Below are 27,788 nucleotides of genomic sequence, written 5' to 3' on the forward strand. Positions count from 1 at the left end.
ATGTGACGCTTTTGACAGCTCGTTTTTTGCCGTCCTTGCACGGGTTCGCGGAAAGCACCGGGCGATGCCGAATATTCACGAACGTTTGGGGAGCGGTTATTGAAATCAAAAGGTTGAGACAGATATTTCGTTAAAACCATTCATTTTGTGTACTACGGAACATCATCATTCCAGTGGGCAGTCGAAAATGATACAATCTGTTTGTGTCGTTTCTATACAATGATAGTGAAGATGCAAATTCAGGGGGTAATGAAAAATAGCGGTTACTGCACACTCAATATAGGATGAGGAAATGAATGGCGACCTAAACAGAAACACAGATGTCATTTGACAGTGTCAACAGTGAACGTTCCACGATTAATATGCCAGGCCAACTTCCAATGTATAACGGAAATAACAGAATAGATCACAGCAAAAGTCGGTACCCACACTGCATTGTGTGGACACCGATACCTTGTTTAACGTAAGTGAAGCAATAAACAATATCACCGTCAAAGCACCATTATCATGGTCATATTGAATATAATTGACTGTATACTTTCAGAACATCTTACCACGTGTAGTAAAACATATAAAATATATATTAATCTGTATCATCAAATTCTTATCTTGGTTCACCTACAGAATACAGAATACCTACGAGCCATAATACTTTGTGTCACGTCACCCAAACACTAAAACTCACCCTAAACCTTACCCTAACCCTAAAGCTTAATAATTTAGTAAGCCCATAGTTAGCAGTCAATCGATCAAAGTATTGTTGGTTAATTCTTTGAAGGAAGGATGTTGTTTTTACACTCGCATGTCAGGACAGGGTGTAGTCACTATAAATTATTAAATACACGTCTTTGGTAAATCTACACCCATAAACACTGCCCCCAGCGCTGGGGGAAATTTAGTGAATCACTTGACCTTGTGGGCTTTTTTCATCACATGTATTTTTCAGCTTTGTAGGGTGAATTGTCATTTTCGATGATTTGTTTCAGTAAGTGCATACTGAAAGGTATCAGAATCTGCAAAGTTGTGTTTTACGTTGCATGTGACCTTTATGTGACCATCCCGTGAATGATGACAAATAACATGCGTATATTTAAACCACCAAATGTGGCCTACAGCAAGGGAGAAGTAATTGCTGTATTGCATGCAGTATGAAAACACTTGCAGGCCGAAACTGTTTTGAGGATACCAACGGAACATCGTTGTTACATAACAAATGCATATTTGCATTGGCTGTCTACCAATATCAAAGTCGTTATTAGTTAAAGAATTCAAATAAATCAAATGTGCATTTCTATTATCATAGATAGTAGACCCAGTCTAAGTAAACTTATCCTCAGTACTCTTCGTTACACAGTGTGCATTACTGAGTCTAACAAAATCTTATGGGAGGTCGCGTCAGGTAACCTTTGACCAATCAAAACACAGCTTACCAAATCGCGAAAGTGGACATTCGCACATACCTTTTGAACTTTTTATCTTGAAAAGGTTCGTACCCGAACGATTCTGAATGCTGTTTAGTGTACGCTCATTTCCGGGGGATGCACACGGCGTACGTACAACCATGACAACGGTGAGTAAACAGTCACTGAAAATAGTGTTTTTGGCAATATTCAAGGATGTCATCTTGCGGAAATATTAGCTACTGGTAACCACGTCAACAGAAAACCCAAAGCGTATATACTGCAGGTCAAATAACTATGTTATATGCAGATTTTTGTTTGTGGAGAGATCTGTGCCACTGATCTGAGTATTCTTATATTCCCTCTTATTCCTAAATAGCAGCTGTTGTGTGATTGGTTAAATCTATTTAACCGTCTCGCGTTTGATTGGACGGTCATTGGTTGCTGAAAGGTTACCTGATGTGACCTTCTACTAGGTTTTGTTAGACTCAGTGGTGGAGTGTAACGAAATACATTGAAACTAAGTTTACTTAGACTGATAGTAGACCAGGAGTGTAGCTAAAAGAAATTACATATGATTTTTGCAATGAAAGTTAAGCCAACCCTCAGTTAGGCACAATACTATGTAAATATAAAGCTTTGCAATCTATCAGACTTATACAAAACAAATGGCTTGCTACATGCTTGTAGACACCCTATTTTTACATGACATGGTCAAATATCGAGGTAAAAAACACAGAAATCATATTGGATCAGTTACTGTACCATCCAGGCATAAGAAAAAAACCTATACTGCTGGGATACTTCATTGCAATCAGACAAGGAATACCAGGGATTTTTAGCTGAAGAAATTCTGCCAATGTGGACAGTAGTCCAGTCCCCATGTCTGACATGTGAGGGAGCAGGTGTTAACCGACATGCAGCTTTGGTTTCATAATTATACTGTTGGCAAAAAGCATTAATCATGCTGCATCACATCCTCGATATCTCCAGGGTATACGTTCCGATAAGTCTCCACTATACCCTGGACGCATCTACGGCTCTGCCCGATAAATTTATTACCTCCCTTTGCTGGCTCCGCCTTCTCACAGTAGCCAGTCAGCTAGGCCGCCGTTATAACCGAGCTTGCCAGTGTTAGCAAAGGTAGCGGTCGCAACTGCGAAAGTTTGCTCGCAGTGCGACTCAGATTTTAGGGAAATAATACAAGCAAATTGACAGGTCCGAAATTTTAAAACAACACATGCACGAACTCCTTCTACCTCTTCCAAATAACCTCTGCATTGTTTCCGTTGCCAAGTATAATCGGTTAGATAATTCAAAAAAAGAAAGTGAGTTGTGAGTGGTTCGCTCAACTTCTCAGCGTAGACACCTGATTGGATCAAAAGACAGTCAAGGGAGGTAATAAATTTATCTGGCAGAGCCGTAGATGCGTCCAGGGTATAGTGGAGAATGATAACCTGGAGGTATTGAGGATGGCTGCATCAGTGCCCCTCAAAGTTTGATGTGGGCTGTGTATGGTGGGCAGTCTTTAATAAACATCTTGAACAAATGCTTTGAATGGAACTGTAATGTTGTAAAAGTCTCAATTTAAGTTATTACTGGGTACATTTAAGTGCACAGGTGATGTTTTCATGGTTTAGGAGACTATGGCTAATTTGTACTATGCTCAAAAGTACCTGGGTACATGGCAGAATGCACTGCTTCAGTAATGACCATTATGCATTCTAAAATGCATTGATATTATTCTACTGAGATCCTAGTCCATGTTTCTCGCAGTGTTAAAGTCTGGAGCTTCAACGCTTGGTTATATTGTAGATGGGGATTTCAGTATTAGCTTGAACAATAAAGACAGTGGCACCATAATAACATAACCTTTCACTGCAGTCTAAGTAAACTTAGTCTCAGTATCATTCGTTTTTAGCTAATGGTAGGTGTGTCATCAGTATGTCTTGCATTTGATTGGACAGTCCTAGGTCACCCAAAGGTTACCTGATTGCGACCTACTACTAGGGTTTGTCAGACTCTGTGTAGGTGAGTATCGAATAACATCGAAACTAAGTTTACATAGACTACCTTTGACATGCAGTCTGCCATTCCTCTGTTTGATTTAATGTTTTAATCTGGTATTTGCGACAAACTGAGAAGCAGTATTTCCAGTTATGACTCTCTGTGGATATAGACTGTAGACATTGATCTCTGTGTCCCAAACTTAATTAAGAAGCAGCCCATGAATAAATATTACCTTTGTTCATTGTGTGAGTATACTGGGGACTGTTCATAATTTATGGCAGGGGTGTGTGTAGGGGGATGATGATTTTTATGGAGAAACATATATAATGCGAATGGAACCCCATAAGATTGTACAAACTAAGCAACCCCGCACACGTCATGCACAAAATCAATAATACCCCCTTCCCACTTATAATTTTTAAGATTATCTTTTTTATGTACAAAATATATGACCCCCTAATACATATGTTCAAAATTGCTGCCCCAACCTCACTAGAACAAAATGGGTGACCCCAGTTAAATCTTCATCACCAACCCCTAGATATAAATCATGAACCATTATGACAGTGCAGCATTAAGCAACAACCAAGATCAAACCCTTATCTGTGTGTTGATAACCAGCTGATTATTCATTATACAGATATACCTCTCTTTGATTGTTGCTGTTTTTACTACCAGTGGGCTGATACTGATCCGTGTGAATTTGTGTCAGGTCAACATTTTAATTCAACATTTCATCATTTGCTTTCTCTGCCATGCTGGTATTGTATTAAACACCACACAGAAACTGTTTATAGTTTTGTTTGTTTTATTGACTTTGTCACAACAGGTTGTTATTTCCTTTTCTTTCAGGTGGCTTTTCCCGTTCATCGGACACATGGGAATTGCCACAACATCTGGTGTCATTCGAGACTTTGCCGGACCATATTATGTTTCAGTATGTATCTCAAAGGAGCTTTGGTCCAATATAATAGTATGTGCGGGCATAAGATAAGATATTTATGTTCAATAGGATTTTTATTTGACAAGGTATGCTTCAGATTGCTTGACTTCAACAAGGTGTATTATGGATAGATTTTTGTTGACTGGTTCAGGGGGTAATGGCCTTTTGTTTCTCATTCCTAAAATGCAGGAATTTTACCTTTGGTTATGTTTGTTTGCTGCACTTGCTTACTTTGAATAGGTTTTTGTTTAGCAATTAAGCAATTAAGTAATTAATTATTTAAGAAGTAAGATTGATAATTCTGACGGATTAAATATGTGATATTCTGAAAGATATTAAATTGTATAGCTTTCCATCCCAATTTTGTAATTTTAGTGAATTTTGAAAGTGATTACTCTAGCTAAAATATAGGACTCTTCACAAGATATTTTAAAAGTTTGATTATATTATTACAGGAAGATGAAATGGCATTTGGTAACCCTACAAGGTAAGTATGTTTATCTCTGTAAATGTAATGTTAAACAGTGTTTCACTGTCTAAGGAAATAACTGTAAACCGTGAAATGGTTATGTTGTTGTTACATTCTTGGTCTATGTGACAGCAGGAATATTAAAGGAATATTAAATGGTTTTCTGATGTGTAGAGTGATGTAAGGGGGATAACTCTCATTCCTGGAAGTAATTACAAGGGTATTCTAATTATTCATATGAACCAAATCAATGTTTTTGACATGTGTAAGCTGTATGGTTATGTATAGTATAGTTTTATATAGTATAGTTATATAAAGCATGGTATGCTAACTTGGTATCAGGAAGATGTCTCAATTATATCAGTGGATGCTAACAAATAACATCATTTACTTGAAGGATTGAGTTTTGTTTTAGTTCATTGCTTCAAACAATAGATAACTTTGTAATTTATAGCACCTTAGATATCAACAAGTACTGTTTTGAAGGAAAACCAAGTTCTATGGATAGTCAACTTCTTGATTGCAATGAGTGTGACATTTCATTGTAGGTACTAACACCTTTATCAAGCATGTAATGTTTTGGGAATTGATTGAACAGTCTAAATGACTCTTGAGAAATACTGTAGTGTGGAATAAAGATTTAGTCCATCATTTGTTACAGGTACTGGCAGTTAGATCTGGAAAAGGTTCGAGGGGGCAAGGAGTCCTGGGACAAGGCTGTTGCTGACGCATCTGAAGAGTATAAGCACAGAATGGTGAGATGTCCTCTCATGAAGCCAGCTCTGACTTCTGTCATGACGTGGACCAGTAGTAGTGTATGAGATCTGGGTCATTTTGGGTGGTCGGACAGGCCTCTTTTTTTATACTTGGCCAGTATGAAAATGTCTGGAAATGTCAGGATTGACTACCGTCAGTGTCTAGGATTTCTCTCCAAAGTTCTGCACATGTCCCCGGCACCTGTAAATTTTGGGAGCTCAGTTTAATGCAGTGTAATGGTATCCATAAAGGTAGAACTCTCATTGCTGATTGATCACTTGAAACCAGCTGCCATATGACATCACAGTATGTTTTTGTTAAGAAAACCTTATGCTGTTACTTTCATTGTTCATGACATCACAAACTCATCACATGACATGTCAGGGCAGTGGGATAGTCTAGTGGTTTAAGCATTTACTCGTCACGCCAAAGTTTGGGTTCAATTCCCGATATGGGTACAGTGTGTGAAACCTATTTCTGGTGTCCCCCTGCTGCTTTTTCTCTGGAATGTTGCTAAAAGCAGTGTAAAACTACAGTCTCTCACTTACTCACACTTCCATCTGCCAAGGCAGTGTGTTGTTGTTATTTCTAGCTTTTGTATTGCAGTCCAAGTCGCCAACTGTACTATACAAACATCTCCTCACGTTTGTCTTAAGTTGTAAGCTGTGTGGAGTGTAAAATTAAATTCAGTGAACAATATCTTGAATAACGTACTAAAACAACATAAATTACAGAATATCTGTCCCTCATGAAGGGGTCTGGAAGTCCTTTACCAAAATTCTTTCAGTTAGGGCAGCGAGTGTGTGAGCTTTGTCCGGGTGGGAATTGTCCTGCTCCCGCTTAACCGGACCCCACGCTTCTGGACCTGGACAGCAAATTTTCAAACCTTCCCATAGATTTCCACTGAAAAATTATCCGGACAGAGAGATCTGTGCAATGTGCATGTGTATGTGTCAAGTCAATACCATTTACTGCACAACAATGTGATTTCATTCTTAATCCATCGGAAGGCATTTGGTGTGAATTGATTAATTAGCCATCGAAACACTAGTGATGCTTGTCACTCGGGTTGTTCATTAGGATTTGGCGCATATGAGAACATCGCATCTGTAATGAAAACACATTATGTACATGTTAAGTAGGATGGAGGTAAACTACACTGTAATTGTACTGTATATAACAGTGAGTGAGTGAATGAGTTTAGTTTTACGCTGCACTCAGCAATATTCCAGCTATATGGCGGCGGTCTGTAAATAATCGAGTCTGGACCAGACAATCCAGTGATCAACAGCATGAGCACTGATCTGCGCAATTGGGAACCGATGATATGTGTCTACCAAGTCAGCGAGCCTGACCACCCGATCCCATTAGTCACCTCTTACGACAAGCTGAGTCGCCTTTTATGGCCAGCATGGGTTGCTGAAGGTCTATTCTGCCCCGGGACTGTATATAACAGTTTCACAAACCTCTCATCAGCATAAGTTTGACGCAATGTCATATGTTTTAGGGCATATAAAATTTAAAAAATAGAAAATGAAATTGGCAAAATGGAAACTTCTTGTCACTGATTTACGTTTTTCATCTAACTTACCATCTGAAGCTCCACACGCTACATGATTACATCCAAGACAACCTGATAAATGGTAATTTGCGTTCCGCCTTCCATGTATTATCGGTACGCTTATATGTTATGATGATTCAGTTACATACAAAACATTTTTTGCTTTTACTTAATTTTTATGTTTTGCTTGTTTAATCCAGTTAACCAGACGTTCGCTATCTGGACGATTTTCGAGTGAAACCAAAACGTCCAGATAAACGGGGTTCGACTGTATTCCAGCATTATCATGGCGATGGACACCAGAAATGGGCTTCACACATTGTACACATGTGGGGAAATGTGACTAGCAACCACTCAACCAGTAGGCTGGCCTACCTCTCCACTCAGGACAGACAATGCATAATTCCACCTAGTTTATTCAACTTATTGGAGTGCATTGCTTGGTACTTGTGTGGCATCCAATACTAACAACAAACACATATATGTGAGTGAACTCTGGTAACCATGGTGCCACAACTTTCATATATATATACAAGTACAGGTGTTATAAACACATCGTTCAAGTAACTTTTGCCATCTATGTTTTCAGCACAATCTGTGTTGTGACAACTGTCACTCGCATGTTGCCATGGCGTTAGATCTGATGAATTATGGGAACAGTCATTCCTGGAACATGATCAAGCTGTGTTTCCTTATGTTGTGTAAGGGGAAGTTTGTGAGGTATGTGGTGTTATTCACATGACAAATCATCTTTACAGTTGGTAGTATTGTTTAGATATCCTTTAAACGGTTTGCTAAAGCTTGACACTCTTAAGTTTTCTCTTACTGAAAATACTAGTATTTACAAGAAGCGGTGACCAAGAAGATCATTTTAAGAAAAATATCTTGTGTTAAATATTCATCATAACGATAATAATGTGTATATTTATCATGTATCCAGAACTCTTGCTTATAATGTTGTTCATTGGCCCATCTGGTACAATTTAACCATTTACGAGCTCTCATAATTTGAATATTGCTGATGCAGCATTAAAACAGAGCAATGAAGTTCTAATTTCACTCCATGCTTGATGATTTGTATCGCTCCCAATATAACCACTGGTTTATGATTGACTTCACTCATAGTGCCTGTCAGTAGAATGTCTGAGTGGTGGAGATGCCACTGTTGATTATTGCTGATGCTACATTAAACAAAAAATAGAAACAGAACAATGAAGTGTTCATTTTTTTACTTACCTTACCATAGGTCTATAGCATATTAACTCAAGCTACGTTTAGTGAGAGATCTTACTGAGTTGAATTGCTGTTCAATCTTGAATGGCTACCTTGAATTTGTCAACTGTAATGATATGGAAGTATCTGGATCTCCCCACTGCGCATGCGCGCAGACTCCACGAGAACTTCATTTTTACTTCAAGCGTCATCTTGTCTAGATGTGTTTGAGTTGCTACCTTTTTTCAGCTAATAAAGTTTGATTTACTACGCTTTTGCACTCCTATTTTCGATGTTGCCTCCGTAATTTTACGCGGATCGGTTTTGTTTGTCGGGGGATTGGTTGATACTTCTTCTGCTGTAGCTAAGCTTTTGTGTTTCATTTTTTGTCACATGTTGCTGTATCTAGTGTAATTTTGCTGTCCTTATCGGAGGGGCAGCCATTTCACTTTTCATTTGCAATGCAGCTACTGCACGTGTGAGTGGAACAGTCCATTACGTGGTAAAGGGTGTCCTTCATTTATCCTTATTGTCATGTTTATATTTCATTTTGTTACAATAGTTGTGTATGACACGACACTTGTGCGTGGTGTGTAAAGCCTGAAGTCTGGCAGAGATCCTCCATGTGCTATGGTGTCATGCACCCTTGAGCAGCATTGTGCAGTGTGTACGGGTTTGACAAGTGCAGAATTTAAAGATTTTTCCGTATCCTGACTCATGCTAATTGCTTTTTTCCTCTTCCCTGGCGAAGGTAGTGGAACACCTGAAATCCCATGAAGTTCCCTTCCAAGAGAAATAATACAATACACTCATCCGTGCCTAGGTCATGTGACAGGCCATGCTTGTCACTCTCTCCTTATCGCCTGACGTGGGTGGCTGGAGGCACCTGAGGGTCCCTAAACGGCGATAAGTTCTTTCTTTATTTTGGTCTTTAAACTAAATTCTGCTTGTAAACGGTATTTGGATTTGTATATACATTATGTGTTATCAAATTTGTCATAATTATGTCTTATCAAGCATGTATTTCTTCACTTGAGGCTTAGTCTCAATTGATGAAATTGTGTTTGCTATGTAGATTGCGGCTGTCGGCGGTTGATCCTCATTTAATTTGCCTGATGTGAATCTGCTGAGATTCATTCCAGTGAAATGTTTGGCGTTTCTCCGGGGCTATGTCTGGGGTCCAGCATGTCATCCCCAGTATCTCAGAAGAGATCTTCCTCAGAAGCAGTGCCGTCTCAACCGAAGAAGTCTGGGTCATCGAAGAGGAAATCATCTTCCTCAAAATCATCGCAGAGTCATCATTCTTCAACACAGAAATCGTTGGAGAAGAAATCGTCCCTCTACATGCACGACTTATCTTCAACAAACTGCCGTTGATTCTACACAACAAGATAGATATCAACCAACGTAGTCATTGGACAACATCATCTAGATCTACCTCGATGGCATCTTCTACACCTCTCAACACAGAGGAAAATCGTCAGACAACGCAGAATCGCCGGACAATGCAGACTTCGTCAACAGTAAACGACTTTACAGCTCAACCATCACTACAAGTATTGCAGCAATTTGACCCAGGCGCCTTCATGAAACAGTTTACAACACAGATGATGAATCTGATGGAACAGCATTTAGAAGAGGAGAGACGACAGCACTCGAGGATGATTGTCATCAGGATCCCCCTCTTCATGTCACAGTTGAGAGAGAGATCCAACCACGCCGAGTGAGTGCTTGCGTGGGTGCAGTCGCACTATTGAGGAGTCATGCTCGAACAAGTGCACTCGTGCCAGTGAGGATTCCCGCTTGCATGACTGCAGTCGTGGGTTCACGCTGAAGGTCTTCGTCACTCTCCCCAGTTCATCGAAGGTGCTGTCAACAATCATCACCCCCCTTAGCCGTGGACTCTTATAGGAGTCAACATGAAATGAATGTTTCACACTCATGGAGGGATGAAGATGGACGTTATCAAACATCATCATCAGAGGAAGCCCTATTTTTGGACTCATGGATCACGAATGGATTTGACTTAGCTTCACCATCCAAGGACGCTAATAAAGCTAATACCTATATGATGAAGGATGACGACATTGATACACTTACATTCCCGCCGATACCTCTGATATCTACGATTCCTGAGATGTTATCTACGGCATTTAAGTCAGCAACTAAGTTTCAACAACTTGTGCCATCATTCAATGAACGTCGCTTCCATCTACATCATATGGAGCCACTCGCCAGAGCACCGTACGTGGATGAAGCTTATAAGATCATCAGTCCATCCCGCAATAAATCTTACAAGGTAGGTGACAAGAGGCTTGCACAGCTCGACACCTGTGAGACATACTTTCTTTGGACTGGCTCGTTCAGAGCCATCAACAAAATTCTCATTGCAAAGTTCAGTAATCCGGATACTCTCTTTGATGGGAAGATTGAAGAGGTAGCTAGGATGGTTGCTCAAGACTCCAGAGAAGTTATGATGATCAAGTCTATCAACACCCTGACATCAGTACTCAAGCGGACTAATCAACGTTATACCCCTTAAGTCCAAGTTCTCCAGGGTTCAATGAGCAAGAGCTAAAAAGTTCAATACGCTTGAAGAGAGGACATCTTCTTTTCGTCACTCCCGTGGAGGAAACAAGCACCCCCAGACATCCAGCAGTGCGTCTAGGAGAAAAGAGCGTTAGTGAAGATCAGGTCTTCCACCCCAGCCATTCCCGTACAACCATCTCAAGTGGGTGAACGTCTTCAACTGTACTGGAGAAGTGGGGAATTCCCAACGATGAATATGTCACAAAGATTCTTCGAGACGACTGCAACATACCACTGCAAACTACACCTCCGATCACAAGAGATGATGGTATTATTTTCGGTGGAGAAATTCCGACACATCTACCTGAAAGACAATTTGTCTACATCAGATTCAAGTGGAAATTTACTCATCTAGACATGTGCTCGCCAAACAGCATGGTTATGGACAAGCCTAAATGCTAGCAAGGGTATCACCATTTGAACAAGATTTTATGATGATCAGTTGTCTGCTACACTGGTGACGTCATGTCTACACTCTGACTGGTCCCCGAGAGACAACACCCTGCAAACAAAGCCGATGACACCACATCTACAGTCTGATTGATTTTATTATTCCAGTGTCAAGAAGTTGTCTACATTCGACTTACAGTTTTTTCAACAAGGGAAAGATGTTGTTACACACTAGATTAGCAGTCTACAGCGTCATTTGATTTTTCAGGTGACATAGAGATCTTCTAACAGCAGACTCAATACTACCTATCAGGAGGCTTGCAGCAATGAATGACAGGTTGTGATCGAACAGCCAGCCAGCTATAAATAGACTTCCTTGGAATGTCAACTCGTTCATAATGAACAGTGTGGACGATCTAAAGACGGAGAATGACGCATCTTCACGGCATACAAGCTCATCATGAGAGAAGTCAACTCAGTCTACAGTTGGACTTCACTATCAGGCTGCTAACTCAGCTCAGATGACTTGAGAATCTACATTCCTCAGGATTTGATTCATCACTATGTTGAAATACATCGCTGTCCCAGAGGATCAGTGGGTCAAGGTTCAAGCCGATGATTAGAACAAGTTCTACTCTCTCCATTATCACTATGTCAGTGACAATATCTACTTGATCTGATCATGTCAGGATGGGGTCAGATAGATAGATAGATCAGGATATGACCAGACGATGACGCCTATAACTTTGTCTATGACAGCGGTTCCTGAGTCAGTTTCACGTCTTGACCGGTTTACGATGGTGGACATCTTGAGAGCATACTCATTATAGTAGACTTGCCTGTCAATACCTGCCCTGGAACTTACATGTTAGAGCCGGCATTCAACAACCATCTCTACATAGATGCATCGCTGCAAGGATGGGGAGCCCATCTTGATAACGAAGTAGCAGCAGGGATGTGGACCAAAGGAGAGCAAGCTCTTCATATCAACCAGTTGGAAAGCAGTTACTTTAGTCTTACTGAAATCCACTCGCATCCTTTATGATGACAAATGGAAGTGGTTTGAGACATACACCAAGAAGAAAGGCTTCACGGCGATGGAAGCAACATATCCACAGATAGCAGAATATGTATGTCACCTACGACATTCCAGAGGTCTGAAAGGTTCTACATTATCTACATATTTGGCAGCTCTCAGCTCAGTTGTCACCCTAGAAACAGGAACCAAGTTGACTGAAGTACCTGGGTTACTTGCCTTACTACATTCTTTTAAGTTGGAAGATCAACAGCGTAGATTTAGGGCTACGAGACATAGCCACGGAGGACGTCTCTAGCATTCATCAGTTTGGGCCACTTGTCACTGCTCAGCAACTAACAGTTCCCCGAAGGCATTGAGTTCACTCACACGTTTTATCACATGACTTGTGGAAGCCAGACACTCCGCAGAGTATAATGGTGGAAAGTCCATGCATGCGTCTTAAGCAGACTAGGATGAGTGATTAGGACCCTGTACTTGTAATGTAGATACTTGTACATGAATTGTACATGAAGAAGGGTCGCAACTAGTCTTGATTTCAATATCTCAACAATTAGTTGCATCAGAAACTAGCATGACGCTAGTTACTTTCGATGTCATACATTCCAGTCAACGAAATCTTTGGCTGAAGACAAGTTTGACTGGATGTGATCACCCCAGAATCTACAATGAATATTAGAAGAGCAGGACCATATTATCGCCATTACAAGTTCCCGTTTAAGGGGAAAAATTGTTGGACATATTTTTGACAGCCAGCAGAATCCAGCTTGGGCTGACTCACCGCCGTTTTCATCGGATTCTCTAAGCAATTAGCATGAGTCAGGATAAGGAAAAATATGTAATTTTCTGAATAAACGTGATATTTTATACCTATCCTGACTCATGACAAAAGCCCTCCCAGCTGCCCGGGCGATATACAAGGAGAGAGTAACAAGCATGGCTGGTCACATGACCTTGGCACAGGAAAAGGGGGGCTGCACATGGGTGAGTGTATTTTACGTCCGCTTCTTTTTTGGAAGGGATCTTCAAGGGATTTCAGCTGTTCCACTACCTTCAGCAGGGAAGAGGAGATAAGCAATTAGCATGAGTCAGGATAAGTATAAAATATCAATTTTATTCTGAAAATTACATTTTTCAAGTTGTGCAAGATGTCCCGTTCGCATCTTCATCAGGATCCAGGTTGTCGGTGGCTTGTACATCGGATTTACAGACAGTGCTGGAGGTGCCTGGGGCGGCATCTGATGCTTCGTCGAGAGTGGAGCCAACGCTGATGCAGGCACTGACTGTTGCCGAGGCCGATGTCGATGCAGACACTGATGCCGATGCCGATGCCGATGCCGATGCCGATGCCAACGCTGACGCCAACTACCCAAACTGAGGGTTGGGTGGACTTGTCATGGCCAGACACCCTATTGTATCCAGAGGTACAATGGATTCTACGATCATTGCTAGTACCTACCCCCTCGATGACATCGGGCACATCTCAGGAGCTGACTACAAGTGCTCCATCGTTGGTCCCGGACTTTGCAGCGACACCAAGAGGGGAATCATCCGTTTACCGGCGCCGGGGCCTGTGGGCGCATCTCAATCAGCAGGAGCGCCGGGCTTGGTGAAATCGGCGCCAGGGCTGGGTGCATCGGCCTACAGTCACCAGCGCTAGAGATCAAGATGTCACCAGCGCTAGAGATCAAGATGCACAGAGGCAGCTGGTCGATGAGCGTTCTAGAAGAGTGAGAGCAGAGCGCGCAGGTGTGAGAAGATCTAGATCAAGAAACCCTCAGAGCAGCTCATCAAGTATGTGTCTTGATCTCTTCATCGTAGGAAAAGGAGCAGGCGATCACAATCCCGGTCGGCATCACCTCCTGTGGCCAGGCAGTCAGCGCTGGAGCGCAGGTTGGGCGTATCTTGGGATGTGGAGGAGGAGCAGCATTTTTTCCCCAATTATGAGGAAGATCCTGCTCACATGGAGGATGAAGAAGGCTCGTACCTGCTGCTTTCTTCAATATATGATTGGATTGCTGACAGACTCCAAGATTGCCCTTCCTCGTCGTCAGGTGTGGACAGTGCCAGGGCTATCAGAGTTGATCCGGAGTTGACGATTCTGCCACATCCTATGGTGGCCAATGCCATATGCTGCTTGAACGAGGACTTTGCCAAGTTGTCATGAAATTCCACGATTAGGGCACCTAGGTCGAAGAAACAGGACTATAAAGTTCACAGTCTTGATTTTGCAGGAGGAGTTCAAGCGGCGTCTCATAAGAACTCTCTTTGCCACAGAGGCCCTCCCGCCCCCAACCGTGCAAGTTTTCCTTACACCAGTAGGCGGGAGACTGGGCATCTTCTGGAAGAACTGGTCCATCCTCGAAGATCCTTTTGTTACCAGAATCCTAAAGAAGGGCTATAAACTACCGGTCATACAACCTCCACCATTGACGTCGGCGCGGGTGTATACTGGCAGTGCCAGTTGCTGGCAGACAACATCGAGGTGTTACTAGGGAAGTATGCCATCGAGGAAATGTTGGACCCACACTTCTCACCAGGGTTCTACTCTCCGATCTTCCTCTTTCCCAAGAAGGACTCTGGCAAGTCACGCATGATCCACAACATGGATTGTGTCTCTGGAACAGCTGTGCCTCAAGTTGGTCCCAGGAACGTGGCTGTGCAGTCTTGACTTACAGGATGTGTATCTGCACGTCCCCATCTACCCGACTCACAGGAAGTTTTTGAGGTTCATGTTGGATGGTCGACAGTACCAGTGGCGGGTCCTGCCGTTTGACATTTCCACGGTCCTGTGGCTATTTACCAGAATCACGACACCCATCAGTCGGTTTCTTCGTCTAAGGCAGATAGAGTTTACCTTCTCAACCAGTTCAAACCTCAGCTGCTACGCAGACAGCTAGACTTAGCCTGTTGTTTCGGGTACATCTGCACCAATACCTACGGTGGTGGGCGATCGAGTCAAAAGTCTGCAACGGAGTTTGCTTTACCGAGTTTGAGCAGGCCCACAAACTTTTTGTCGTCACATCACTCCAGGGCTGGAGTGGGCATCTCAACGATCAGACATCCTTGGGGCTCTGGTCCAACATAGAAGCAGGGGGCCAGGTCAACAATTTCGAGTTGGAGGCAGTGGTTTTAGCTTAGTTTTAGACCAGTGGGTGCCACTACTAAGCCACTCCAACCTGTTGATTGTTTCAGACAATGCAACTGTCGTATGGCTGATTTTGAGACAGGTCGTCCTAGCTGATGTGCTGTCCCGACCAGGGAAGGTGTCCCCGTCTGAGTGGATGCTCCACCCAGAGATATTTCGGTTCACATGTCAGGATAACGGGCACCCACTGATAGACCTATTTGCCACGAGGTTCAACGCACAGCTACAAGCTTGGGTGGTCAACGCACTGTCGATGTCATGGGAGGGACTGGACACATATGCCTTCCCTCCGCCATTGCTCACGGTGAGGGTCCGTCTGCTTTTGGTTGCGCCCTGGTAGCCAGTGAGGACGTGGTTCCCAGAGATCTTGTTCCGACTTCCAGAGTGGGACCAGTTGCTACGCCATCCCCACAGTCGGACACTGCACCCGGTTTTGGCGCGTTTTCATCTATGCGCCTGGACCATCTGCAAAGGGCTTTGAGGGCCAAGGGGTACTCATCTCAAGTGGCGAAGATCATTGCCCGGGCGCACAGAGCTTCCACTCAGTCACTCTATGATGACAAGTGGGCTACATTTGAGAAGGTCTGTGCCCAGAAGTCGTAGGACCCGTTGTTAGCGTCACCCCAGTTCCTGCAGTTTTTACGTTATTTATGGTGCTCGAGGAAACTCATGGGCAGTACCAGTGGGACCTACCTGTCAGCATTAAACTCAGAGGAGATAGGAAGGTCTCGAAGATCCCGGACGTGGTTGATATGTTGAAGACATTCAAGCTAGAGGACCAAAAGGTGAAGTTACGTCTGTCTGCGTGCTACAGCACTTGAGAGGTCGGCCTTTCGAGGCCACTGGACAGGGCATCTTTTGAAAACTTAACGAGGAAGACAGTGTTTCTGTTTTCACTAGCTACAGTGAAATTCATGCGCTGGATGTGACTAATGTCCGGTTTGAACAGACCAGACATGGTGGTGTACACTTCGGTCTTCTCTGGGATTTCCTGGCGAAGAACCAGCTGCCAGGTCAACCAGACAGGTTATTCACCATCCCCTCTCTTACTGCCATCATCGGACCAGAGGATCGGGAAGAGCAGTTACTCTGTCCAGTCAGATTATATATCAGGAAGTCCTCTCCTCGTCGGGGAACTTGGAAGAGGTTGTTCCTGCCCTTTTCCATGACTGCTAGAGGGGAAGTCACCAGGAACACAGTAGCCTTATGGTTGAGGAAGACCTTCCTGGCAGCTTACGATACACAGAATCTTCCGCACCCTTCGTCTAACAACCCGCACTAGATTCAAACGCTAGCATCAACAATGGCTCTGCACAGAAACTGTACAGTTTCCGCCACTATGGCTGGATGCTTCTGGCGTTCCTCTTCAGTGTTTGCTAGCCATTACTTGCGGGACTTGGCAGTGGAAGATGTGGAGGGGCTGCAGTCTTTTGGACCATTGCTGGTTGCACAACAACTCACGCATCCTTCCGCCCTATAAGGTATGATCTTACTTACCTTGGTCTATGGGGGTCTTGTACTTACGTGAGATAATGCACCGTGCCTCTCTGGTGGTTAGTACATGACTTACTACTCTGATTCTGGTTCCACTTGACGTTCCCGAGAGATTGTTTTGGCAGACCTGTAAACAGTGTTTGTGAATCAGTAGTGGTCCAGCTTCCCCGAGGCATATGTGGGGTGATAGACGTTTGACGGTCCTCTTGAGTCCTTCACCACCATCCTGTCTCTTGCATCCATATGCTACAGACCTATGGTAAGGTAAGTAAAATAAATTTTTAAAATCTCAAGATTTCAGATATTTATATACTTACCTTACCATACGGCGGCTAGTCCCTCCCAACCCTGGATGCTCCTCCCCACTACGGACTCTTAGGAACAGGAAGTAAAAGAGAGGTTCTCGTGGGGTCTGCGCGCAGGGGAGATCCAGATACTTCTGTATCATTACAGTTGTCAAATTCGAGGTAGCCATTCAAGACTGAATAGCAGTTCACCTCTGTCAGATCTCCTACTAAGTGAAGCTTGAGGTAATATGCTATAGACCTATGGTAAGGTAAGTTTTTAAATATCTAAAATATTTAGATTTTAACAATTTTCACTCTACTCTAATACTTACTACATTCTTGTTTGGTATGCAAACATTCCAGTTAGAACTGATTTTCGGTAGTCCATACTTGTAAGAAGTGAGTTACAGGATCGGGTGGTTAGGCTAGCTGACTTGGTTGACAGATGTCATTGTATCCTATCTGTATTGATTTGGGATCAGGATGGTGGTCACTGGATTGTCTGGTCCAGACTTGATTATTTATAGACCTTGGCCATATAGCTGGAATATTGCTGAGTGCAGCAAACATATCTTACTTGCTAATTTACATTTCCTGACAGACCAGGAAAATTGCTAACTGCAGTATAAAATTCTAACTCATGATTTGCTGTGATGCTGATGCAATATTTTTTCTTTATCCTGACTCATGCTTAATTGCTCTCCTCTTCCTGGCGAAGGTAGTGGAACACCTGGAATCCCTTGAAGTTCCCTTCTAAAAGAAACAAATGTAAAATTCACACTCACCCATGTATTACCTCCCCTCCCATGCACATGGTCAGCTGGACCCGTGAAGGTCCCGGGGTAGAATAGGCCTTCAGCAACCCATGCTTGCCATAAAAGGCAACTCAGCTTGTCGTAAGAGGCGACTAACGGGATCGGGTGGTCAGGCTCGCTGACTTGGTTGACACGTCATCGTTTCCCAATTGCGCAGATCGATGCTCATGTTGTTGATCACTGGATTGTCTGGTCGAGACTCGATTATTTACAGACTGCCGCCATATAGCTGGAATATTGCTGAGTGCGGCGTAAAACTAAACTCACTCACTCACTCATATGGTCAGCTGACCAACATGATACTTCACTCTCTCCCTTTCGCCCAATGAGGGCAGCTGGAGGCACCCACGGTCCCGTATACGCCGATAAGTCTTTCATTCTTTTGTTTTTTCTAACTAAATTTCTGTTGTATGCAGTTTTTTGCTTGTATATATATATATTTTTTTATTATCCCCCCGGCATATAATGCGGGGGGATATAGTCAACGCCTCATTCATCCGTCCATAATCATTTTGTTTATAACTCAGAAACCGTTCAATAATTTTAGACCAAACTTGATAGATATAATGATCTCTGCCTTTTGCTATTTACAGAGTTTTGGCATTTTTATTTTTTTGTGTGTTTTCATTGAACATTTTGGTGTTAGTCTAATGGTGGGGCGGGCTTGGTTTCCGGAGAAGAACTCAAAAACCGTTCAATATTTTTCTGCAAAACTTGGTAGATATGTGTGGCAGACCGCAAAGTGGTGCCTTTTGCTATTTACAGGTTTTTGTGATTTATTATTTTCTCCGTTTCTATGGAAACATTTCGGACTTAGTCTCAAAATGGAGGAGTGGGCTTCGTTTCCGGAGCAGAAGTCAAAAACTGTTCAATATTTTTCTGCAAAACTTGGTAGATATATCAATCAGAACCTAAAGTGGTGCCTTTTGCTAGTTACAGGTCTTTGTGACTTTTTAGTTTCTTAGTTTCCATGGAAGCGTTTCGTACTTAGTCTCAAAAGTGAGAGGTGTGTTTCATTTCCGGAACAGAACTCAAAAGCTTCTTAATATCTGTCAGTGTTACTTGGTAGATATGTGTGGCAGACCCCGAAGTGGTGCCTTTTGCTATTTGCAGGTTTTTATGATGTATCATTTTCTCGGTTCCATGAACACGTTGCTGACTTCGTTTCTGGAGCACAACTCGAAAACCATTTCATATCTTTCAAAAGATCTTGGCAGATATACGAGACAGATCTTGAAATGGTGGCTTTTTCTGATTACAGATGTATGGCATTTATATTTTTCATGAATTCCATGGAAACAATTCAAACTTGGTCTAAAAACACAACAAGTGACAATTTCGGATGATTTGTCCTTTCAAATATGTGGGGGCCGGGGGGATATGTCATCTTTTGATGACTCTTGTTAAGCAAATTGTGCTTTCTTCTAACACATATTTTGTCAACTTCAGTTGATGAAATCGTGTTTTCAGTGCAGGTTACAGCTGCTGGCGGGTAACCTGCTTTACTTTGCCTGGCATGTAAACCTTTATGTTCTGCTCATACTCGTAAATTTTGTACTAATTTGTCTGAAGCAGAATTCTTATTATATTTACGGTCCGTTCACAGACATGCTAGAGATAAGCAATGTCGGCTCACATTAGCCATGTCTAAATCTGGTGAAATAAAATCGGGTAACCGTTTAATTATTGATGCAGAGATTCATTCCAGCGATATGCCAGCCGTATCTTCAAGGTTGTGTCCAGGGTCGGGCTAGTCCCCTCCAAAGACTCAGAAGAGACCATCTGTTGAGACAGGGCCATCACAGGCCAAGAAATCTAAGTCGTCAAAGTCGAAGTCTTCGTCTGTAAGATCATCGCAGAATCATCCCTCTTTGATGAAAAAATCATTCGGGGAAGAGATTGTCCCCTAAGAAGAACGTCAATTGTTTTACGAGTCTCCATTGATGATACAGAGTGAAGACATCCTTTTCATCTACAACAGACATTGTAGATGTTGACTGCAATCTCTGACGTTGTAGATGACTCTTCACAGTCGTCAATGCACGCAACGCATGCATTTGACGAAGGCGTCTTCATGCAACAATTCACAACACAGATGAGCAACGGTTGGAAGAGGAAAGACGACTGCACTCATCAACAATGTCGACTGCGAATCAGCGAGAGCATTCATCTAGACCTGCACTCACATCTGATGATGAAGAAGAGGTGCATGCATGCAGAAGATCCAGATGCCAGTCATCGGGTAGCAGTACAGAGAAGGATACACCCACGCCGAGTGAGTGCACTGGCACAAGTAGTTATACTCGGGCAAGTGACGTCACGCTTTGGACTTGTCAACGGAGAAGGTCTCCTTCAGTCTCCCCTATTCATAGAAGATGCCGTATGCAGTCATCCTCCCCTTCGGACTTAGACTCACACAGTTGGGATCGTCGGTGATCTATGAATTAGCTTATTCTAGGAAAAATGAAGTTAGACATCATCGTGATATGTCACCGGAGGAAGCCCTATTTTTGGACTCAGAAGTCACATCATGGATCACGGATGGCTTAAACCTTGTTTCACCATCTAAGGATTCCAATGAATTCAACACGTATAAAACGAAGAATGATGACATGTTAACGTTCCCACTGATAGCTCCTGTATCTGTGATTCCTGAGACTTAGTCTACAGCATTTAGGTCAGCAACCAAGTTGCAACAGCAGCATGTGCCGCCTTTTAACGCACATCGTTTCCTTCTTCATAACATGGAGCCATTCATCAGAGCACCTGATGTAGACAAAGGATATAAAGTTATCAACTCAACTTGCGGCAGATTTTACAAAGTATAGGACAAGGGACTGGCGCAACTTGACTCTACAATGAGGCAAACTTTCTTTGGATTAGCTCGATCTAGAGCCATCAACGAGACTCTCATCACAAACTTCAGCAATCCTGCCAGTGAGGAAGAGAGGATGATCCTGTCTGTGCTTATTACACAGAGGAAGGATCAACAGTTTATGTCCGAACATCTAGCCTCTACTACTGCGGGTATTAATCTCCTTCGGAGACAGGGGCTCCTGTCCTCCGTGTCAAGGAGTGAGAACTTCACAAAGTCTTTGTATCAAGCCCCATGGTCTGCACATACTGTGTTTGATGGAAGGATTGAAGAGGTAGCAAGGTCGGTTACTCAAGATTCAAGGGAAGTTATGATGATAAAATCCATCAACACTTTGACTACTGTCCTTAAACAGACAAATCAGCGTTACTCAAATCCAAGTTTTCAAGGGTTCAAAGAGCGAGGGACAAGAAATTCAATGATCAAGGGGAGAAATCGTGTTCTTCCTTTTATCACCCCTATGGAGGCGATAAATGCTCTCAGATGTCAGGAAGAACGTCTAGGGGCGATGGATGGAATAAACGCTGAAGATCAGGTTCGGAACGACTGGAGTCTTCCACCATTGGGGTATCCTCAACGACAGCTATGTCATGAATATTCCACGAGGCAGCTACAAGATTCCGCTGGAAGATCCACCACCGCTCACAAAACTACCAACTCCCATCATCTACACAGACAATCAAGTAGACAAGTTGACCGATGCTATATCAATGCTGTTGCAGAAGTAATGCAGCCACAGAATCTAATGCATGGATTTTACTCCCCAATCTTCTTAGTACCGAAGAAGATTTCCATAGATAAATTCTCTCTCATTTACAACATGAAGGAATTCAATAAAAAGTTTCAGCGCAAGATATGACCAGAAGAGGAAGACTGCAGTTCCCTTACAACGATTCTTGAATCTTTATCTCAACAACAGAGGACAGATTCCGCTCCCAGTCAGTCTGAAGCCTTTTCTGATGTGGTGGACTCGCCGATCAAATGTCTGCGCAGGAACCTATATGTTAGAGCCGGTATTCAACAACCACCTCTATGTAGACGCATCTCTATAAGGATGGGGAGCTCGTCTAGGAAATGAGGTAAGCAGCAGGAATCTGGAATGAAGAGGAACAGGCTCTTCACATCAACCAGCTGGAAATGAAAGTGGTCATTCATGCCATCCACCACTGGTCAACACCATTGAGAAACAAGTTATTAATGATCCACACGTACAACTCAACAGTAGTTTTCTACATAAACAAACAAGGGTCAACAAGATCACTATCTCTACTACACCTAACGTTTCAAGTGTTCAACTTAGTCCACAGTCTAAACCTTCAAATAAAAGCATGTCACATACCAAGAGCCTGCAGCGTCATGGCAGACGCCCTATCTCAACCTCTTCTTCCATCTCCAACAGAATTGATGCTGCATCAGGAAGCGTTTCAACTAATCAGTCAAGCTTTCGGTGTTTGCCAACCATTACCTGCAAAACATAGCGATGGAGGACATCACTGGCATTCATCAGTTTGGGCCACTCGTCGTTGCTCAGCAACTAACAGTTCCCCGACGACACTGAATTAACTCAACCAGTTTGTCCAGTGACTTGAGTATTTTTGGTGGAAAGTCTATGCGCAGTCTGTCTTGAACAGACTAGCATGAGTGATGAGGACCTTGTATTCATTATGAATATATTTGAACATGAAGAAAGGTCGCAACTAGTCTCGATTGCTGTATCTTGACATTTAGTTGCATCAGAAACCAGCAGGACGCTAGCTACTTTTGGTGTCATCAGGTGCCAGTCAATAAAGCCTTCTATGGAAGACAAGTTTGACTGGATGTGATTCCCCCCAAATCTACAATGAATATTAGAAGAATAGGACTGAATTATCGCCGTTACAAGTTCCCGTTAGGGGGGAAATTATTTGATGTAATTTGGAACAGACAACAGAATCCAGCATGGTCTGACCCACCACGGATTCTGTAAGCATCAGTCAGGATAAGGAAAAATGTGTAATTTTCTGAATAAAATTGATATTTTATGCTTATCCTGACTCATGGCGAAAGCCCTCCCATTTGCACCCTCACAGACACGCTGAATTCTCATATTCTCGTGTCGGGCAATTGTAGGAGAGATTGAAGTATCATGCTGGTCAGCTGACCATGTGCATGGGAAGGGAGGTAATACAGGGATGAGTGTGAATTTTACATCCGTTTCTTTTAGAAGGGAACTTAAAAGGATTTCAGGTGTTCCACTACCTTTGCCAGGAAGAGGAGATAAGCAATTAAGCATGAGTCAGGATAAGCACAAAATATCAATTTTATTCAGATAATTACATATTTCTTATACTATCAATTACTAGTTTGTCCTGTCCAGACATTTTGGTCTTTTCAATTAAAGTTGCTTACTCCAGCCAAAATAACACACATATCAACCCAGTTTTCACTGATTCTATGTTCATCACTTTGTCTAGAACCTAAGAGAGAGAGCAGCTCTATGTTCATCACTTTGTCTAGAACCTAAGAGAGAGAGCAGCATTCACAGAGGTCTAGTGGTGCTGGACACCCTCACAGCTGCCCAGTATATAAGAGGCTGCATTGTACACCTTAAATATTGCTGAATTTGGCATCAACAAGATACAGTATCTTTAGTTTTACACTCTGACATGTCTTTGATTCCAGTGTTGCTGGCTTCCTGAAGACTTGGCTTCCGTTCTTGGTGATTGCAACAGTCGTCCTCATCGCAGTGCTAGCCACACAGATCTCCAATTCGGACGTGTGATCTTCACCACTGACATGTGTGATCACACACAAACTCTGATGTGTGATCTCTACCTTTAATGTGATCGGTTCACCCATACCAGCATTGAGGAACACACAGATTCAGCCTTAATATTGTTAAATATCTGGGGCACAGTTATGTGTTGGATACAGCTCTTCAGGAAAGAGAAGGATGCAATTTTTTTTCACTTTAATATTATATTCTCATATTGTATTTCTGTGTCTTGCTCTTGATGCTCAGTGCAAACAAAATTGTTTCATGTTGTTTTATTCATGTTCCTGGATTCCTAACACCTCACCCAAATACAACCCATTCATAATAGACCGTCCGAAGTGAGCAACACACTCTCAGAGCCATGTTCCCTCCCTCGGTTGAGTGAAACCATATTGCTTATGGAGAGAGTATTTATTAGTTTTAGAAATATGTCTCAAAGCAATTATAAAATGAGTCTTAATTCAGTATAAACTGGCTTCACCCATCAAACTTGAAATGCTGTTCTTCTAACTCGTTCTGTCAGCTAAAATCTTCCAGTCCCCTCCTACTCCACATATAATCTCACCCCTAGCAGGTCTATGATGAAACTACATGTGTGACCTTGACATTGAGAGTGGTAGTTATGTTGTCATTATGCTTCTTTGTCAAGGTCAGTGTCAGGTGTCAAAGGCTTTGTGTCACTGAAGACATTTAGTGTTATATCATCTTTCAGATGTTAGTAGTATAAAGTGAAGTGTTTTATTTCAGTTGATCTTCAAGAGCCTTCAAGTCAAAGTGAATCACTCTCTCTGCTTGGTATATGCTAGGTCTGGTTGTGGGGACACACATACAGGTTTGTGCTGGTGTATCAGTATCAACCTGACTCTCGTATAATGATCGTCTCAGACAGTCTTTTCAAGATCGTATCTCATGGTTACACTAAATAATCAGACAAGTGTATTGTAAGTTCCGAGATGTGATTTGTAAATCCCTGGTATGTGACTTTGCCCTGATAATTTCTAAAGAAAGGTTTTGAAATAACTTCTATAACTGATCGTAAAATATCACATTAGTGGAAACTTCCAATATATTGTGGCAAAACCTGGCTTCGAACCCTGCAACCCATTGCTCTCTAGCTTGGCGGTTTTATCCCCTAGACTACGAAGGATCGCTGAGAAGAATGAGATCGTTTGACAGCATGATTTATAAACCATGTGTTCCTTACAAGATGGGTACTGCAGGCAGCACATGACAGTACGTGGCATTCACAAACTTTTCATGAAGATCAGCCAGGTTACAGCCATGAGATGTCAACACACTTGCTATAGCCCATGAAGCTCTATTATAAGGCACCAGGATATAGTGGTATTGATCGTTATATATTATTTTAAAAGAAATTTCACACAAAAACGGTTGATAAGTTGGAGAAAGCTTCGGGTCCTCCGGATGTTTCCCCCTCACAACGGTTCACAAGCTCTTGTAAACCCTCGTAGTCATGGTCTCTCTCCTGCGCATAGCCTGTGAAGGCAACTCTACAGATCCTATTATGTATTTACAGACTAGACTCACTCATAAATTATTCAGGGCAGTGTGGTAGCCTAATGATTAAAGTGTTTGCTTGTTATGCCGAAGAACCCATGTTTGATTCCCCACATGGGTACAATGTGTGAAGCCCATTTCTGATGTGCACCACAGTAATTTAGTTGGCATATTGCTAAAAGAGACACAAATCCATACTCACTGTCACAAATGATTCTGATAACCAGTACTGTTATGTGCCAAAACACACATAGGTGCTCAGATTCAAGGGGAGGTTCATTGGATTTGAAACACGCATTCACGCATGCTCGCATGCAATCACGCACACACAGAGAAACAAAAACAAAGAAGAAAAAAAGAATTTCCTAAAGTAATGACTTGGTAGCTGATGAAATGACGGAATGTGAATAATTTGTTTTTTGTTCCTGAAAATCACTAAAGAACACATTGAAGTAAATGTTTTCCATTGGGGGTTTCATTAGTTTCAAACCCCCTACTCCCTGAATACATTCCACCCCTGTGAAAATTCTTGGATCTGCCTGTGCTTTACACACACTATTTTCGCTTAGGCAATGGTTTATTTCTGCAATTATGTTTTACAGTCATCAATAGTCTGAAGTAATTTTATGCCTGTTATGTTGTTGAAGACGAGTTGTTGTTTATGTGGTAATTCAATCATGCCATTGTACAATATATCATGAGGCTGGATAACTTGCAGGTCCAAGCAGACTATAGCCTGTGTATATTTTAGTTTGTACATGTAAAGTGAAACAGTAGAGACCATCTTTGTTTATGTTACTGTTGAGTATGCACTAATATCCTGTACCACTTACTTTAATAGCCTTGTTTCCACCTTCATTGACCTGTAACGTAACACAGATGTTATCATGTATGTATACAAGACCAAATTGATGGGACAATTGTTTTAATGGCATTGTATAATCTTGCCATCGACTTGCACTCAGATAATAATGCAACATTGTTGTAAATAATGTATTATTCAGAACACTTGAGTTTTAGTTTTTATTAAAAAAACATATTTTTGTTTCCATCCACAAAACTTGCCATGCCACAAGCAACTTGGTTGCTGACTCAGCAAGAAGTTACCTTTAACATATCAACCAAAATCTACGAAATACATATTTATAATACTTATGATTTACATAGAGATTAGCCACATTTTCTTGTCAAATACAATTAGCTTACTTGTGTTGGTCTTTGAGATTACATTGTTGTATGGTCCCAGGGTGATATTTTACTGCAGGTGTAATAGTGATAGGCTCAGTGTTTTGGCATCAGTGGGGTAGCCTAATGGTTAATGCATTCGTCCACTTGTCAAGCTGAAGACTTAAGGTACAATTCCTGATATGGGTACAATGCTCAAAGCTCAATTTTGTTGTCCTCAGCCATGATGTTGCTGTAATATTGTGTAAAACTAAACTCACTCACTGTTTTGGTGGAAAATATATTGATGGACAAATATCAGGAAGCACCTGTTTGAATACATATGATGCAGTGAATTAACCCTGAGTGACTGACTGTATTTCTGTAACGCATTTCTGCTGAACACATTGATTTTAAACATGTGTTTGAGTCATAAGTTTTAATTAGTATGGTGTTTTAATTCAACATTTAGCAAGTGAGTATGTATTTTACTGATAATTACAACATTTTAGGGTTTGGGGGCACATGATTAAAACACCTGTGGGAAAATACAAGGGACATTAAAGTGATGCCCAAATACTGAGTAATAGGGTATCAAACTATGAGTGGTAAGTGTTGTAAGCACCAAATGGTTTACATTTTACTGCAGTATCTACATAGAGCTTGCCTTCACAATAATTAGATCATAATAATAGTGGTGAAAAAGCTTTTATTTATGAAATCCAGCTCTTGATGTTTTGTTGCAATAAATTGAATTTTCAATTTCTAACACAAATGTATCAGTAAAGTCAGTATCTTTTCCCACTTTACATTATAACTGCACTGTACAATATTATAATTCTATCTGAGTTTTTGTGTGATGGTACGTGTATACTTTAATATTACATTAGACATGCATGGCTTTATTCAGTCATTGTACATATTATCTGTTAAATTTGTAAAAACTATAAATAAACACAAACATATCTTCATAGAATAAATGTGGGGTTAAATTTGAATTTATGTCATCATGTACATGTCATATACATGTATTCAATTTTAAACACATTTTTTTCTGTGTTAATTCCTAGCATACTGACATAATCTGAAATTTTCTTTGAGAGCTGTTGAATGAAAATCAGAAAACAAAGTTAAGTTAGATACTATATGGTCTATCATGGGAAATATTTGTCAATATAATGTTACAGAAACAAGAAACATATGTAATATAATTCTGTCATACATCCTCTTGGGAGGTCAGAATTATATGTTGTTTGTTGAGACAAATCTCTGTAAATGACTATTGATACATACTAAGAGCTTTAAGTTGTGTTACACTTTTGTAAGAAATGAATCAATAAATTCACATGTATAAGATGACCCACAA

At 41.7% G+C, this 27,788-nt stretch overlaps 1 protein-coding gene across 1 annotated transcript; it reads left to right on the plus strand.

The window, feature by feature from the left end:
- The first annotated feature begins 71 nt into the window (after positions 1 to 71).
- LOC137268324 (transmembrane protein 222-like) lies at positions 72 to 27,788 on the plus strand. Its single transcript, XM_067802876.1, has 6 exons — positions 72 to 463; positions 4,263 to 4,347; positions 4,809 to 4,840; positions 5,484 to 5,577; positions 7,729 to 7,859; positions 23,647 to 27,788. Exons 1-6 carry the CDS (start codon positions 321 to 323, stop codon positions 23,744 to 23,746), a joined length of 585 nt encoding a protein of 194 aa, XP_067658977.1. The 5' UTR covers positions 72 to 320; the 3' UTR covers positions 23,747 to 27,788.

Source organism: Haliotis asinina, chromosome 16, assembly GCF_037392515.1.
Source record: "Haliotis asinina isolate JCU_RB_2024 chromosome 16, JCU_Hal_asi_v2, whole genome shotgun sequence".
In the NCBI taxonomy this organism is placed as follows: domain Eukaryota; kingdom Metazoa; phylum Mollusca; class Gastropoda; order Lepetellida; family Haliotidae; genus Haliotis; species Haliotis asinina.

Bases quoted from the DNA above. Each gene is read 5' to 3' on its own strand.
- LOC137268324 (XM_067802876.1), top strand. From the start codon at position 321: ATGTCATTTGACAGTGTCAACAGTGAACGTTCCACGATTAATATGCCA. The intron at 4,348-4,808 runs GTATGTATCTCA...ATATTATTACAG, and splicing joins CCGGACCATATTATGTTTCA to GAAGATGAAATGGCATTTGG. The intron at 4,841-5,483 runs GTAAGTATGTTT...CATTTGTTACAG, and splicing joins GCATTTGGTAACCCTACAAG to GTACTGGCAGTTAGATCTGG.